Genomic DNA, 17,044 nt, shown 5'->3' on the forward strand with positions numbered 1-17,044 from the left:
TTTTTACATTTTGGTTTTAAGGTGTCATAAAAATGATTCATATTAAGGTCACCCCAATAATCTTAAGAAAATAATCATTCCAATTTCACATCCAATCTTGAAAGAGTAACCCATTAATTTGTTGTCACATTTTTAAAAGACCAAGTTAATCCAAATGTGTCTGTCTTAGACTAATAGTCTATTGTTTCAGCATTGAATATTAATGTAATTGCAGGTGGATAGAAAATAGAAGTTTTTCCTTCTACTACTAGTCTACTATTCCCTCCTAATCCATTAATCAAGCCCAAGTCATACAAGCTATAAAAGAATATCACTTTTGATAAAGTAAAAGACTAATTTTAAATACTCCTACAATTTCCTGGCTATTCTTCTCACTTCTTTTGTACAGTATGTATTTTATATTTTCAAGACATTAAACATATTTACTTTTTTATTGATACCTTTCATTATAAGGTAATATAAGGATTTATAATATATATATATATATATATATATATATATATATATATATATATATATATATATATATCACTCAGCAAAAGCAATACATTTCCCTCTTCATGCCATTTTCCATATTTATATCACATTCCCAAACATCTATATCTTTGGACTACTTGAAGTCAAATTAACTGTATCCACCATCAATGCATAGTATGTGAAAAAAAAAAATAAATAAATAAAGGATACGCAGGTATATTACTCTAAGAACACAGATAATACATTGTGGTGGTATATAAAATTTTTATCCTTTTATCCCAACAAATCAATAATTATTTCAAAGCCCAATTTATCCCTGCTACCACAAGGTACTGTAAGTTAGGATCATAATTCAATGGTAGAAATTGCGAAGGTTTCATAGTTCAATCTTGTCTTGGCGTAAACCAGATTTGTTCATAATTACATACATAATGTTTTGTATAACAATGTTACTAACTGAAGTTTCAAAGGCTATTTAGCATATGCAGACATATCTAAGAGAGATAGTGTTTAATTATGTCAATGCTTTATTTACTGCCTATCCCTGCGAGTACCCAAATCAGAAGCAACTTGAGCTGCTCTGTTTAAAGCACCTGACACCCACAATGCTCCTTTTGAAAAATAGCTGCTATTTACCAAAGTATTTGCAGCCGCTGCTACTGATCTTCCTGCTGTGGATGCGGCCGCCATGGTTGTTTCGGAGACATTGTATCTTTGATCCACAGATTTAACAGCTCCAATACCTGCAGATATCTTATCTGCGAGGCCAATTCTCTGGCTCAGTTCAGAAACCTTTGCTGTTGCAGTGGCAGAAACTTGATGAGAGTCATCAAAGTCCTTCGCCTTAGCTAGTGCATCCTTACTGAGAACATATCCCTTTGCTAGCATGGTCTTAACAACTTCTTGAGCCATGGTAACTGCTTCTCCAGCAGAGGAAACAAATTGACTGCTTTGTGGTGTCTGAAAGAGAATATGAAAAAACATAGAATGTCATGAGCAGAAAGCCATAACCATAGCAATTTAGCACGAGAGAGATGCAGATACATACAGTTGAAGCAGACTCATCCTCGTGACTATAGGAGGGCCGGTTCCAAAAATCAAATTCATCTTGATATTGTCCCCAGCGTGTTATGCATACACGTTGATCTAAAATAGTGGCTCCCTAACAGAACAGATTAGGAAAGAAGGCACAAATTAATTATTTGACATTACTCATAAAGCTGATGTCACTCGATGAATAGCATGTAGTTCAATACATTCAATTGGTCAGCTGTGAAGTTATTCAGCTGTTATTTTAGGAGACCTGATTGCAGATTCAGTACATGTATATAAACCGTTTGACAACACCTGATTAGACGAGAATGTTCATTTTCACAAGTTTATGATCATTTTACAAAGAACATGCAATGGAATTTATCAACGAGGCAAATTAATGACAAGTAGAGTACAGGATCATTCCAGTTTCAACATTACAAGTATTCTGGACACGAGTTTGATAAATAACTCACACTGAGCAAGCATGCAGTTTCTTGAGCATAAGCCTCTTTGAACGTCACATATGCAGTACAAGCATAATCACCAGACCTGTACTCAGCAATAACCAAGTATCATATCAAATTCTAAATACTATACCAAAAATCAATAATATCTCAAACAATTATATGGTGAAATTCAAAACTGTAATGCTTTCAGTTTGACTGCTCAACAAAAATTAAGGGTAGTTAAAATCAGTGGTAATTTTAAGTTTTGCCAACTGTATTCTCTTTTTTTAGTTACTGCACAATAATTGTTCCAGTCGACATGGAGGGTACTATTGTTAAAGCATTCAATGAGTGATTCTATGATTCTACCTTCAGTACCTTGTGTGTATGACATTGTTCTCCATTTATACTAATGCTATCTTACCATTTTATCCTTTACTCCCGTGATCTGTTATCTAAGGGATAGATTTTATCTAGTTCTTCATCATTTCTACTCTGAGATTTTGAGTAGTATCTATCTTTTAAACTTTTCAAGATTTTTGGTGTATGAGATATATGATTATTTATCATTAGAAACTGAAATGATAGAGGCAATTTAACGTCTTACATCTTTTATGAATAACCAATAAATAACTCGGTGACCGACCAACCACCAACTCAGTCGGTCTTCAATAGGTCAGTCATTGACCTATGAGAATACAATAACATTGGAATAACTTACAAGAACATTTCTAACAAAAAAACGCAATGTACTTGTCCTCCACTGCTGATATATGGAACAACTTACAAGAACATTTCTAGCAACAAAATGGACCTCGCACCTTTTAGCTCAAGAAAGATCTTGTTAATTGTACAGAAGGGTCACTCACTATGCCAACAACTATGCCAAAAATCAATAATATCCCAAACAGATACATGGTAAAATCCAAAACTGTAGTACTTTCAGTTCAACTACTCAACAGACACTGCAAACCATAAATGATCAATCCTCTTCCACCAGCAGGAAAATAAAAACAATCCCTTCTGGAAAGCTTAATAGAGTTAACGAATTCACAAGCACCAAGTCAATATTTACTTGTATCAATCTCAAAAATGTCTCATTAAATTTGTTTCCAGGCCAAAAATTAAACACCATGTTATGGTAAGCCAAACAATCAAGAAAGAAATTACAGAAATAAAATTAGATTCAAATAAACAAGTAACATACATAGTTTCTCCTAACTCGAATTTACAGTTATGACGAGATCAGCAACTAAACTAAAAAAAAAAGTGCACAAACTTGAGCTAATCTGTGAAACTTCATACAATCAAAATGACCAAACAATTAACAATTATGAAGTATCCCATTTAAATATATGATTCAATTAGTTTTTTTTATTAAAAAAAATTAAACATTTAAATTAAAAGCTTATACCTGATAATTTCAACATTCTGAATGACACCAGAGAAAGCAAAGAAGTCACGGACATCCTTGTCCGTGGCTTTTGGCGAGAGACCCGTAACCTCTACAGCGTACCCACCAGAATTCATCTTTCTCAGTTGTATTCTGAAACAATTAATTGTCAAGGAGATTAGAATCAGATGCACACACGCACCAGTGTTTCTGAAACACAGTTTCCAGAACCCGTTGAAACTAAAATCTTCCTCGGATTTAATCATAGTATAATGTATTCATTCATATGATGGGCCTGGGCCTGTGTCTGGGCCTCTCCCAAAGTCCACCTCACATCACATATCCATTTAAATTAATACAACAACAGTAATAATAATATCACCTACATATTAGAGTTATTGTCCATTTATAACATTTTTTTCTCTTTCTTTTTTTTATTTATCTCCATTTTAAATGAATTGTTGTTAAAACTTTAGCAGAAATAGCATTATATTGAAGTTATATAAATAGATCTTACAAAGAGGTGCAAATTTGGATACGGGCCTCTAAGCTCTAAGCTTAGGCCCAATATATATTGATCCTATTCTGAATCCTCCTTTCTCCACCTTAGTGAGGTTTCGGTCAGGGAGAACTTATTCGAACGGAAACCATAGAATCTAATCAAAGGCATGTGTCTTCAACTAGAACGTAAGTGACGTAGGGCCCACCTTGAGATTTTTTTTCCTGGGCAAACCAAAAAGTGCGTCCTTATAATACTAAATGTGTGATATGTTGATATAAGAATGTGAGTTATCCTTATAGATTACTGTGTAATTAAAAAAATCAATAATAGTAATACGTTACAAAAAAAACTTGTGACAGTTAAGAAGTGGGCGTTTGTAAACTGATTTTGAAATTTTAGTTGAGTAAGAGAGGTCACGATTTAGAAAATAGAGAGAATTTGTTAGGTTATAACCACTATCTATAAAAGAAAGAGAAGAAAACTATTGAATAACATCATTTACATTCATGATTAGAATGTGATACACTTATGTTGTGTTTGGATAAGTCATTTCTAAAATTCAAGGAATTTCAATTACTAAGTATTTGAATTACTCTCAATTGGATTCCTTTCCTTTTTCAAATATTTTGTTTGGATAGAGCATTTTTCAATATCTTGTATTTCAATTATCTTGTTTGGATAGAGTATTTCAATTTCTACTTAGCAAAATTTCATTTTTAAATATTTATTAAAAAAATTAAAGTTTTAATAATAAATTTTATTAAAATATATTTAATAATTAAAATTAATTTTAATATTAGAAAATTTTAATTAATTCAAAAATAGTACTAGACGTTATATTTGATCAATTTTTTCTTTATAAATTTAAAAAATATTTTAAATTCACAATATATTTAAAAGCTTCAAAATATATTAACATCCGTAAAACAATTAATGCACGTTAATTCTTGATATGAAATGATTCCATTTTAAACTAAGAAAAAAATAATAAGAATCTTAAACTTTGAGTATAGGTGGTTCAAAACCACAATATCCCATACGAATTTAAACTAAACAGTAATGAAATTCCAAATGTACTTTATATTCATATTAAAAAAAACAAAAATAAAAGATAGTTTGTTGAAGATATCAAGGTTACAACTTCATGACCAAAGATTTTCACCTCCTCATAGAAGCAAAGCCTACAAAAAGAACCAAGATACAATCTTGTTACCATGCTATATCAAGATCACAACTTCAAAACAACCAAGATGAAGAGAGGGAAAAAGGAAGGTAGAATCCAAGAAAAACAGGACTAAACGTTCATCTTCATTCTTCAAATATTGAAAATCATTTTGTCTTTGTAACCAGATTGAGACAGCTTCTAGGGACAAAGGATAACCAAAAAAAATTAAACAAATAATATAGTTAGGAGAGTAAGAATCGAAAGATATAATATATACTACAATCATATATATATATATATATGGATCATTTTTAGCACATATAATCAAATTATATATTATCCATGAACAACAATTATGCAAGCTAATTATAAAATTTATAAAGCAACTGACCTGTAACATCTAAGTATTCATGGAATACATAAAAGCTCCAAACCTGAAACATACAAAGTACATGAAAAAATTAGAAAGTTAACTTGCAAAACCAATCAAATTAATTAAAATTAAGAAGTTATGAAAAAAAAATTACATCAAGAAATATGTGTTAAAACATAAGCCGCCTTTTTCTCATTTGGAAGAGCTTTCACAATAGCTAACTGTTTAGAAGTGTCAGATAACCATTTAACAGCTTTGGCCCATTGATGTTGATTGAGGTTTGGTATCAAAGCTGCTTCAGCTAACACTTCCTGAATAAAAGCATCTTCATCAATCGCAATATCAAATGCTTGAACAAGTCGCTTTAAAGATTCAACCACTTCTTTCAACGAATTAGCTATTCCATCTTTTTCTCCCATCTTTCTCCTCTGAGATTGTGTGCTAGTAGAAGCTGAAGATTGACCCCTTCTTTGTGTAGTAGAGCCAGGTTCATCTAAATATATGGTATCACTAACATCCTCTAAACCTAATTCCCCTTCATTTATTTCTCTACTCATGACCTCATCAGCATCCATAGCAGTCTCAGCTCCATGTCCAGTGGCTCTATCTTTAGCACACAAGTCCACTATATCATCCCAGTTTGCAATCACCTTGAATCGGAATTGTCTTGCTTCTTTATGGGCCTTGAAAACAAAAGAAATAAGTCAATAATAGAAAAACTAATACTTACATTGCTTTAAATAATGATAATAAAAAATTACTTACATTGACATACTCATTCCAAGCATTTTCATTGTCAACTGTAATCATGTATTTTGTGCCATCCCAATCAAATCCACTTTGACTAAGGATGTCACTAACAACTCCATACCATGATCTCCAAAGTTTTATACGATTTTTTACATTCTCCCAAGTGACTTGGATTTTGAAGTTGGTAGATAACACTACAGCTGCAGCATTGTATGCTACCCTTTTCCAAGCTCCATCACTCTTGTTGCCCAAACTTCTTTGATCTCATAATACATCAGCCAATACACGTTCCATCTCCAAATTCCATGAGAAATAACTTCTTGTTTCTTCATTATTTCTTTCTGTCATCTTTCGCTTTCCCTTCAAGTTCTCTTTGGATGACTCCATTGAAGTTAATATCACCTATTAACCTACATATAAAAAATGTCACATACAACCCACAAAATTAACTTGATCAATCTAATTCATAATTCTAGATCATGTAAATATTTTTTTGTAAACAAATGAAAGCTATCAAAAAACAATATTCCAAGCAAAGTTTTCTTCAATCAAGTACAAAAAAGTCTATCAAGTACATAAAAGTCTTTATTCAATAGAAAATTACATAAAAAAAAAAGAAAAAACTCTCCCTAAGCAATGTTTCTTCTAACTTGGTAGTTAGCAAACATATTCATCGCTAATGTATCTCGAAATCTTGTCCACTCCTCAGTAACTTGAATAGTTGCAACCTCGTCTGTGACATTATTTTGAACTCTTTCTCTTCGTTGGCTGGTTAGCTCCTCATCAACAATAGATAAGAGCTCCAAGTCTTGAACCTCTAAAAGTTGATCAATTTGTTGCTTATCTCTTATAAAATTGTGTAACACAAAACAAGCATTAATAATTCTTATTTGTGTCTTTATATCAAAAAATGAAGGAGTTCTTAATATACTCCATCTTTTTTTCAATATTCCAAAAGACCTTTCTATTGTATTTCGTGCACTTGAATGACGAAGATTAAATAACTCCTTGAAATTTTGAGGGGTGTTTCCAATCCACTCATTTAGATGATATCTAGTCCCTCGATATGGTGCTAAGAATCCTGGACCATTAGTATATCCCGCATCCACAAGAAAGTACTTACCTACAATTTTTAAAAATGAAAATTACAACTTAGAACTAGATAAAATTAAATAAAATACTATGTACATGATATTACCAGCTGGAATTTCAAGTTTATTTTGACGACGTAAAGCATCTCGTAATACTCGAGAATCTCCTGCTGACCCTTCCCACCCAGGTAACACATAAATAAACCTTAAATCTGGACCACAGGCTGCTAACACATTTGTAGAGACATCACCCTTTCTATTACGATATTTAGGTCTATCTTCAAGAGAAATTGTTACCGGAATATGTGTCCCATCAAGTGCTCCAACACATTTCTACAAACAACACAAGTGTATTTATATATTTAGTTTTTCAAAAAGGTTTATTGTAAGTTTGACTAGCCTTACAATTGATAAACTTACCTCAAACCATCTCCATTTATTTTCACCCGGACCTTCTAGATAGGTATGAAACTTCAAATAATCCTGACTCACTTTCATTATAGCTCTTAAGACATTATTAAATTGTCGGCTTGTTGTTTCTTTAGATCTACAGTAACTAAAGTGCACTACTCTGTACTTCAGGTTGTGAGCAAGGATATGTAAAAAAATTGCTACCGCTTCAGTTATTGGAACATTTCTTGTTCTTACTAACCCCCCTCTTTCTTGCAAAATTCTACAAAGCTTGAAAAATGCACTATTACTGAGCCTTAACTGTTCAATGCAATCTTTTTCTGCCCCTCTATAAAGACGATTAAGGAAACTACGCCGCTCCAATTCCCAATTATGAGCTGGTTCCTTACCAAAATAATTATTATGATACCATGCTACTACACCCATAATCATATAAACCACGCAAGCAACAACAAATATGATTATCTCCTTAAACTCTTCTCTTTTACGTTTTCTCGAAGTAATTTCGGTATTAACTATGCTAACATCCATTACTTCTCAATCTACACCCTGTGAAACTAATATAGGAGAGAAAAAAACTAAAATAATTAAAATGAAATATAAAATAATTTCAAATATATAACAATGTCATTGGTAATCCTACTATCATGGACCAGAGGAAAAGAGGTGTTGTGACTCCTATCAAGGACCAAGGAACATGTTGTAAAATATTTTTGTGCAATAAAAAGATAGAAAAGAAAATAGAGAAAATGAATAATATGACTAAAAGAGATAAATAATAATTATCTACGAATAAGAACCTGCAAGCAACATATGACAAAAAAATTTAAGGACAAGAATTAAAAACAAAACCTTTTACAAATAGAAAACTTATATATAAATAAGATGTCTTCTTTTATTCAAAAATATACTGTAGAAGCAAGTTCATCCAAATTGAAAATAAAACCAAGAAGCCAATACTAAGTAAGATTGAATTGATCAAATATCCATAAAAGCTTCCAAATCGCTAAATCCTAGTACATATTCTTATAAAAGATAGGCTAAAACACTAATTTGGTCCCTTATATTAATTGTTTGTTTCAATTTAATCCCATTTTAATTTTTGGTTTCAATTTGGTCCCAAACTAATTAATTGGTTTCAATTTAGTCCCAAATTAATTAATTGGTTTCAATGTGGGACTTCCGTCTAAATTATTTAAACGGAGTTAACTTTTAGCCACGTAGATGCATACGTGGATGCCAATTTTTTTTAAAACACATGGACCCAGAACGGCCCATTCTGAAACCGGAACGGGCCGTTCTGGTTGCACTTTTGGTGTTTTAGTTTTGCATCCGGAACGGCCCGTTCCAGGTGCAAAATTAACACACCAAAAGTGCACCAGAACGGCCCGTTCTGGATTCAGAACGGGCCGTTCCAAAACTGAGAATAGTGCCTTCATTGTATTTTTGATAATTATGCAATTTTGATCCCTAAGGTTTTAATTGAGTAATTTCAGTCTTTAAAAGATTATAGTTGTGTAATTTTAGTCTCACCATTTTTAATTGAATAATTTTAATCTCTCAAATATCATGATTGTGCAATTTTAATCTTTCTTATTAAAAATATAATAATTTTAAAATTTTAATATATATATATATATAATGTTTTAAAACTATATAATTGTTTGCTTATTTAAATTAACATATATTATAATTTTTTGTAATGTATCAAATGATATATATTTATTATTACTAAATAAATAAAATTTATATATTATTAATATTTTAATATTATTAATAAATTAATATCAATAATATTTTTCCTATATTTATAAATAAACTAATAATTTGATAAATATATATTAATATATATTAATATATTTTTACAAAAATATAAATATATAAGATCAGATATATATTTCTAATTAATATACTTATATTTTTTGTAAAAGTATATTAGTTTATCTATAAATATATTAATAATATTATTGATATAATATCAAAAATTATAACATATGTTAATTTGAATAGATAAATAATTGTTTAATTTTAAAACATTATATATATATATATATATATATATATATATATATATATATATATATATGTTGGATATCAGCACATATCAATCAGAATCTGTTGGAAATCAGCATATATCAATCAGAATATTCAATTCTGATTTGTAAAGATTTAATGTTAATAAGATCAATTTTATTTCCCCTCCTTTAATTATTTAGATACAACATTTATAGGGAGAATTATTTCCCAGATTTTTAGGGATAGATTAGTGTGCAGATTTATTCCCTTGTATTCTATTTATACCACTTTTATATTTTTCCCAAATCAGAGAAATATACATTATATTTTTCCGCAATATATATATATATATATATATATATATATATATATATTAAAATTATTAATTTTTAATGGGAGAAACTAAAATCGTATTGTTATGATATTCTTTATTAATTTTATTAAAAAATATAATAATTTTGAAAATATTTTTTTATGGTAAAAATTTTAAAATTACTTATTTTTATTAAAATATTTATTTTATTAGATATAACAACATAATTAAAATATAATTAATAATATATATTTTGTAAAATTATTAATATTTTATATTTAAAAAAAAAGTTAAAACCGGAACGGCCCGTTCTGAAACCGGAACGGGCCGTTCTGGTTTCACTTTTTGTGTGTTAATTTTGCATTTGGAACGGGCCGTTCTGAATGCAAAATTAATACACCAAAAATGAAACCAGAACGGCCCGTTCCGGTTTCAGAACGGGCCGTTCTGGGTCCAGGTATTTTAAAAAAAATTGTCATCCACGTGGCATCCACATGGCATCCACGTGGTATCCACGTATGCATCTACGTGGGCAAAAGTTAACTCCATTTAAATAATTTGGACGGAAGTCCCAAATTGAAACCAATTAATTTTTAAGGGACCAAATTGAAACCAATTAATTAGTTTGGGACCAAATTGAAACCAAAAATAAAAGTGGGACTAAATTGAAACAAACAATTATTATAAGGGACCAAATTAGTTTTTTAGCCTAAAAGATATTACCTAACTTTTCATATGTACACTACACCAGCATAGCAGAGTTATTTATTGACAATGAACAACCTCATATGTACACTCTTTGCATATTCTTATAAAAGATATTACCTAACTTTTCAAAAAAACTGTTTGCATTCTGCAATTTTAAGTAATAAAGTATTTTAGGGAAGGAATAAAGGGATTTTGAGTAAAAATTTAAAGAAAAAAAGATTTGATTGATTTTTATTATTATAGAATTATTTATTTATATTTTATGTAAATATGTGTTAAGTCTCAATTTTACCTCTTTTTGGATGAGACTTATTGAACAAATTCCACTCATCCTTTGAACTATTGCAATATAATTGTTCTCTTTTTGGTTCATTTTGTGTGCAGATATAACTAACCCAAATTCATCTAACAATACCTTAATCCACCTCATTTTTTTGTGCAGGTATTGAGGAAGAGTGGAAAGTTGAAGACTCTTAGGATTGGAAACCTAAGAAGCTAAGGAGCAGAGAAGAGGCTCTGCGCCGGGCTCAATATAACCTGCGCTGGGCGTGACAAAAACAGAGTATTTCATCTCTACCAGGAATTAAGCAGGGCGCAAAAGGAATTAAGCCGGGCGCAAAAGGAATTAAGCCGGGCGCAAAAGGAATTGCGCCGGGCTTGTGTTGAGACAGAGAGTGCTTGACTTCTCTGGAAGAACTTGCGCCGGGAGCGAAGAATTGTGCGCCGGGCGCGGAACCCTAATCTGATCTCCCAGGCTCGTATTTGAAGCCATTTTCGGGGTTCTTTCCCCCCATTCTCACATTGGGCGCCTCCAGGAGCTGCGGAAGGGATTCCCAGGGCTTGGGATCGTCCGTGTGCGGATCTTTCCTTCGGTTCTTCACTTCCTCTTCCATCTCTATTTTGTATTTGCCCTCTTTGTTGAGTGGTTTCACCCATTTTGTGGGGTTAGATGTAACCAACGTACTCTATTGTAATCTTTACGGTTTTAATGATATATATACATGTTGTTTTATTCTTTGTTGTGTTTGTTTCTATTCTTAATGCTTGCTTTGGATTGATCACCCTTTGCATGATTTAAGGTTCCATGGGTATTGGAAAATAACCTTTGAAACTAGTTCTGAAACATATGCCTAGTGGTGATTGTATCTAGGAATAGAGCTTGACCCATTAGTAGTCTTAAACCCTAGCCCGTAATGCGGGTGTAGATATTGGGTACTCAAGGGATTGATATTCAATATCCGCACCTAGGCTCTTTCTCTAAGGGATTAGGTTTGAGTAAACTCTTGGGTTGACTAAGCAATGAATTCAACAAGAGATTAAGGATACATTAGTGTTACGTTTGGTGAAATCTGACCCCCACAACCTCACAAAACCATTACCATTTCTACCCTTTTCCACTCACAAACCATTATTTATTTATAGCTTTCATTCCAGTAGTCATGCTCTTCGATTCATATACATGATGAACTACAATTTGGAATCATTCTTTAGTCACGAATAGTCATTAAATGCTTATTTTACCTTCTAATCCCTGTGGATACGATATTTTTACTACTTGAACGGCCGGTATACTTGCCGTGTTTGAGACCGTTGATGGAATTAAACTAAATTTCAATTATAACAAAAGTACTTCAACGGAAATCTCAACAAGTTTTTGGCGCCGTTGCCGGGGATTAGAATGGCGATTTAGTATTTGTAGCTATTTGTGACTTATTCTTTGTTTTTATTGTTATTTTTATTTGTGTGTTGGTAATGAATTGTTGAAGCTAACCTGTGCGCTCTAGTCCTCTGCTTTCTCTTGTATGCAAGGAACTGTGAAGTAGATTGACCAATTCCTCTGAGCAGTTGCTGAGCAATCCTCAGATTGAGCACAAAGCAAGGAGGAACAAGAGCAACAGGAGGAGAAGGAGAGTAGAGCACTTCAAGTTGGTCACTGTCAGGCTCGGGACAGTAAACAAGCGCTTCCTGGGAGGCAACCCAGAGATCTGAACTGTGTTTTAGATTTTTGTTGCATGTTGTTCTGTGTTATAAGTGTTGTTTTGTATTATGTGTTGTGTTTTGTGTTATATGTTTTGTGGTATATGTTGTTTGTGTTATGTGTTAGTTGTTAGAATCATGTTTGAATGGGTAAATATAGGGTACATTTTGTTTGGAATGTGAGGAATGAGGCAATTCTGTGTCTAGGTGGAAATAAGGCCTGATCCTAATTTAAAACCTGGGCAAATTGACCTTTTAAAGTGACTACGCGCCGGGCGTGACTCTTTTGCGCCCGGCCTAATACTCAATTTTTGGTCTCTGGAACCACCACGCCGGGCGCGTTTAACGCACGCCCGGCGCGATATCAGATTTTGAAACCTCGTTGATTTTTACTGATATTAAGCCCGGCGCATCTGTGTTAAGCCCGGCGCACCACATTCCTGACAGCCTATATTTATCTGTTTTCAATCATGTTTCTTTATGTTCTGTTGTATGTTGTATGTTTGTGTGCTTTATGTTGCATTGTTATAGTTCATTTCCGTGTGCATGCATGTTGTGCTTAATTTTGGTCTAAGGATATTCTCCATTTTTGCTATATTTGCTTGGTCATCACTGTGTATAAATTTTGTGCTCACCATGTTCTTTCATGAGTACACTCTGCAATCACTTCTGGTTACCAGGACTTTCAGGCGTATACTGGTTGGCCTGGGGACCAGGCTCCTAAGTTTGGGGGAGTGGAGCTGCTGAGGTTGATGGAGTTGATGATGGTGGAGCAGCTCTTGGAGATGATGATGACCAGACCCCATAGATGGAAGCAGACGGAGCCTACCTTAGTTTACCTTTGTTATTGCAATTTACTTTTCTGTCTTTTATTTTCAGTATTTAACTGTTTTTATATATAGTCTTTTTGATGATTACTCTGTTGGTTCTTTTTGTGAATAGTCTGCCTTAGCATGGTTTTTAATCTTGTTGATACTTGTTTTGCTTGTGGTCGATTCTGGATTATAGTTTGCTTGATGTTTATGGTGTGTGTACCTTAGACATTTTCAAGTCACATTAGATCTTTAGTTCATGACTAGTTGCATACGGGTTTCAATGTTGATCATAGAACTGAGCTGAGTTTGATAGTTTGTGGATGCATAGCCGGGTGAGGTTTGAGCCTAAATACCTATGAGTGAACTACGCTTAGGTTGCATGATAGACTTTGCTTGAGTTTCCCTGGTGGTTTGCTTATGTTGTGCACTTATATGATCAAGGCATTTACATTTCCATATTTTGTTAATCATCTAAGCCAAAAAGCCATATCCACTTTCCACTTGACCCATACCTTCCTAAGCCTAAACACCACACCTTCCACTTGTCCCAAACCATGGAAAATTAACCATAACCTTTGCCTTGGTTAAGAGAGCAAAATGATGACATCAAATAAGTTTGGGAGAGTTGAAGAATGAGGAAATTTGGGAAGAAGAAAGTATGTGGTCAGCCATTACAAAAAAAAAAAAAACAAAAAAAAAAAAACAAAAAAACAAAACAAACAAAAAAAACAAACAAAAAAAAAAAAACAAAAAAAAACAAAAAGCAAAACAAAAACAATAAGGCTAATGGCTTGGATCCGGTTAGGGGCATGTGCTTAATTGTTGTAATGGGGTATGGAGAGGGACATCATTGTAAAATCTTATTTGCTCTCTTAAGCTATAGCACCTTCAATCTTTGAAAAACCATAAAACTGCTACCGCTTGACCCTGCTTGACCCAGATTGCCCTAATAAAGACCTTGTGATAAGTGTCTGCATTTGTTTTACCACTGGTTTCATTTGGAAACGAAGAGCAAAGTTGAATTATGTGGCGTGAGTAGTAGACTAGAGAGAAACACTCACCCTGATACACTAGTGTGCATAGAGAGAAACATTTTCCTAGTGAGGATGCATACACAGATAGTCATTACTCTTCTCAGCTCTTTGATCTCTTTTGAAACCTTTGTTTGCACCTTGTCATGTTCTATTACAATAATTGTGATTGGAAATTCATCTGAGGTTCATGCTTGCGAAAAGAAGATACAAGTGAACTAGGATGTAGAAATTGACTCACTTGCATTGCTTGTTATCTGCTAGATTAATTACCTTTTGCTTGAGGACAAGCAAGGTTCTAAGTTTGGGGGAGTTGTTAAGTCTCAATTTTACCTCTTTTTGGATGAGACTTATTGAACAAATTCCACTCATCCTTTGAACTATTGCAATATAATTGTTCTCTTTTTGGTTCATTTTGTGTGCAGATATAACTAACCCAAATTCATCTAACAATACCTTAATCCACCTCATTTTTTTGTGCAGGTATTGAGGAAGAGTGGAAAGTTGAAGACTCTTAGGATTGGAAACCTAAGAAGCTAAGGAGCAGAGAAGAGGCTCTGCGCCGGGCTCAATATAACCTGCGCTGGGCGTGACAAAAACAGAGTATTTCATCTCTACCAGGAATTAAGCCGGGCGCAAAAGGAATTAAGCCGGGCGCAAAAGGAATTAAGCCGGGCGCAAAAGGAATTGCGCCGGGCTTGTGTTGAGACAGAGAGTGCTTGACTTCTCTGGAAGAACTTGCGCCGGGCGCGAAGAATTGTGCGCCGGGCGCGGAACCCTAATCTGATCTCCCAGGCTCGTATTTGAAGCCATTTTCGGGGTTCTTTCCCCCCATTCTCACATTGGGCGCCTCCAGGAGCTGCGGAAGGGATTCCCAGGGCTTGGGATCGTCCGTGTGCGGATCTTTCCTTCGGTTCTTCACTTCCTCTTCCATCTCTATTTTGTATTTGCCCTCTTTGTTGAGTGGTTTCACCCATTTTGTGGGGTTAGATGTAACCAACGTACTCTATTGTAATCTTTACGGTTTTAATGATATATATACATGTTGTTTTATTCTTTGTTGTGTTTGTTTCTATTCTTAATGCTTGCTTTGGATTGATCACCCTTTGCATGATTTAAGGTTCCATGGGTATTGGAAAATAACCTTTGAAACTAGTTCTGAAACATATGCCTAGTGGTGATTGTATCTAGGAATAGAGCTTGACCCATTAGTAGTCTTAAACCCTAGCCCGTAATGCGGGTGTAGATATTGGGTACTCAAGGGATTGATATTCAATATCCGCACCTAGGCTCTTTCTCTAAGGGATTAGGTTTGAGTAAACTCTTGGGTTGACTAAGCAATGAATTCAACAAGAGATTAAGGATACATTAGTGTTACGTTTGGTGAAATCTGACCCCCACAACCTCACAAAACCATTACCATTTCTACCCTTTTCCACTCACAAACCATTATTTATTTATAGCTTTCATTCCAGTAGTCATGCTCTTCGATTCATATACATGATGAACTACAATTTGGAATCATTCTTTAGTCACGAATAGTCATTAAATGCTTATTTTACCTTCTAATCCCTGTGGATACGATATTTTTACTACTTGAACGGCCGGTATACTTGCCGTGTTTGAGACCGTTGATGGAATTAAACTAAATTTCAATTATAACAAAAGTACTTCAACGGAAATCTCAACAATATGTAATAGTTTCACGCCTACTAGAATCCACATTGCAGCAACCATGACTACAACTGCAATTTAAAACCAATTCAGTGTTAGAATTGATTCGGTGTTAAAATTGTGCAAGGACAACACAATCACCCAACACAATCTTTTACCATTGATTACCACTTCGGAAGGACCCTGCTTCAGCTAGTGGCAATGCTAGATACCCATCAAATTCGTGTTCAACATAATTGGATTCTCAACTGTTGATTAAATGGGAGGATAGTGACAACTATACTTGGAGTCATTGTCATATGTCCAAGACAATGTCTGTCTATAACCCGGTGCAATGGTTTGTTTATTGCAATACCACTGTTGAGTCTCATTTGAGACATGACATACCCTCATCCAAAAAAATGTGGGTGGAAAATACTATGATGAATTCCCCTCTTCACTGTATCTTTTTTCTGAATATTCTTGTTTTTCTTTCCTATGGTCATGTACTTATTTCGGTATTAATGAATCTTTCTCGGGAAGGCCAGGCTCACTCGAACCTCATTTGTACCATATTCTGATGTTGTTCTTTTGCATTACCCTCTTGAAAATAAAAAAAACATTTTCTCCTGTTCCAAAGGAGAGATTGGTTTGAAAGCAAACAATGAAAAAAAACACTAGTTTAAGCTTGCAGCAGTTGCAAAGCCAAGTGTTTAGACAAATAGTGGAGCCATTGTAATTCACATGTGAGACTGACCAATGCATAGTATTCAGGATCTAGATACAGTTGATTGTTTCATGGACTAATTAAAGAAGAACCAAGGAACACGTAATTAAAGATGAAATCCTCACAGGCTCATCTGAAAGTTGTTCAAGCATTTGGAGGGC

General features: G+C 33.5%; 2 protein-coding genes across 2 annotated transcripts; both read right to left on the bottom strand.

Annotated features, from left to right (window-relative positions):
* Positions 1-828: 828 nt before the first annotated feature.
* On the bottom strand, positions 829-3,601 carry LOC109800861 (RNA-binding (RRM/RBD/RNP motifs) family protein). Its single transcript, XM_020361770.3, has 4 exons — positions 3,373-3,601; positions 1,986-2,061; positions 1,526-1,639; positions 829-1,437 (listed from the first exon to the last, which is right to left on the bottom strand). The coding sequence occupies exons 1-4, from the start codon at positions 3,486-3,488 to the stop codon at positions 1,009-1,011; spliced, it is 735 nt and encodes a 244-aa protein (XP_020217359.1). The 5' UTR covers positions 3,489-3,601; the 3' UTR covers positions 829-1,008.
* A 2,960-nt stretch (positions 3,602-6,561) lies between these two features.
* LOC145953066 (uncharacterized) lies at positions 6,562-8,174 on the bottom strand. Its single transcript, XM_083066664.1, has 4 exons — positions 7,653-8,174; positions 7,340-7,565; positions 7,220-7,264; positions 6,562-6,892 (listed from the first exon to the last, which is right to left on the bottom strand). Exons 1-4 carry the CDS (start codon positions 8,172-8,174, stop codon positions 6,771-6,773), a joined length of 915 nt encoding a protein of 304 aa, XP_082922790.1. The 3' UTR covers positions 6,562-6,770.
* Between the last annotated feature and the right edge of the window lie 8,870 nt (positions 8,175-17,044).

The sequence above is a fragment of the Cajanus cajan genome, chromosome 11, assembly GCF_000230855.2.
Source record: "Cajanus cajan strain Asha chromosome 11, NIPB_CcT2T_4, whole genome shotgun sequence".
NCBI classification, from domain to species: Eukaryota; Viridiplantae; Streptophyta; class Magnoliopsida; order Fabales; family Fabaceae; genus Cajanus; species Cajanus cajan.

What these genes read in the sequence shown, in the direction of transcription:
- LOC145953066 (XM_083066664.1), bottom strand. Translation starts at nt 8,174, where the DNA reads ATGGATGTTAGCATAGTTAATACCGAAATTACTTCGAGAAAACGTAAA. An exon ending in TAAACTTGAAATTCCAGCTG is followed by an intron (nt 7,265 to 7,339) that starts GTAATATCATGT and finishes TAAAAATTGTAG; the next exon opens with GTAAGTACTTTCTTGTGGAT. An exon ending in ATATACTAATGGTCCAGGAT is followed by an intron (nt 6,893 to 7,219) that starts TCTTAGCACCAT and finishes GAAGAGAAAGAG; the next exon opens with TTCAAAATAATGTCACAGAC.
- LOC109800861 (XM_020361770.3), bottom strand. Translation starts at nt 3,488, where the DNA reads ATGAATTCTGGTGGGTACGCTGTAGAGGTTACGGGTCTCTCGCCAAAA. An exon ending in AAACTGCATGCTTGCTCAGT is followed by an intron (nt 1,640 to 1,985) that starts GTGAGTTATTTA and finishes CTGTTCTGTTAG; the next exon opens with GGAGCCACTATTTTAGATCA. An exon ending in AGGATGAGTCTGCTTCAACT is followed by an intron (nt 1,438 to 1,525) that starts GTATGTATCTGC and finishes ATTCTCTTTCAG; the next exon opens with ACACCACAAAGCAGTCAATT.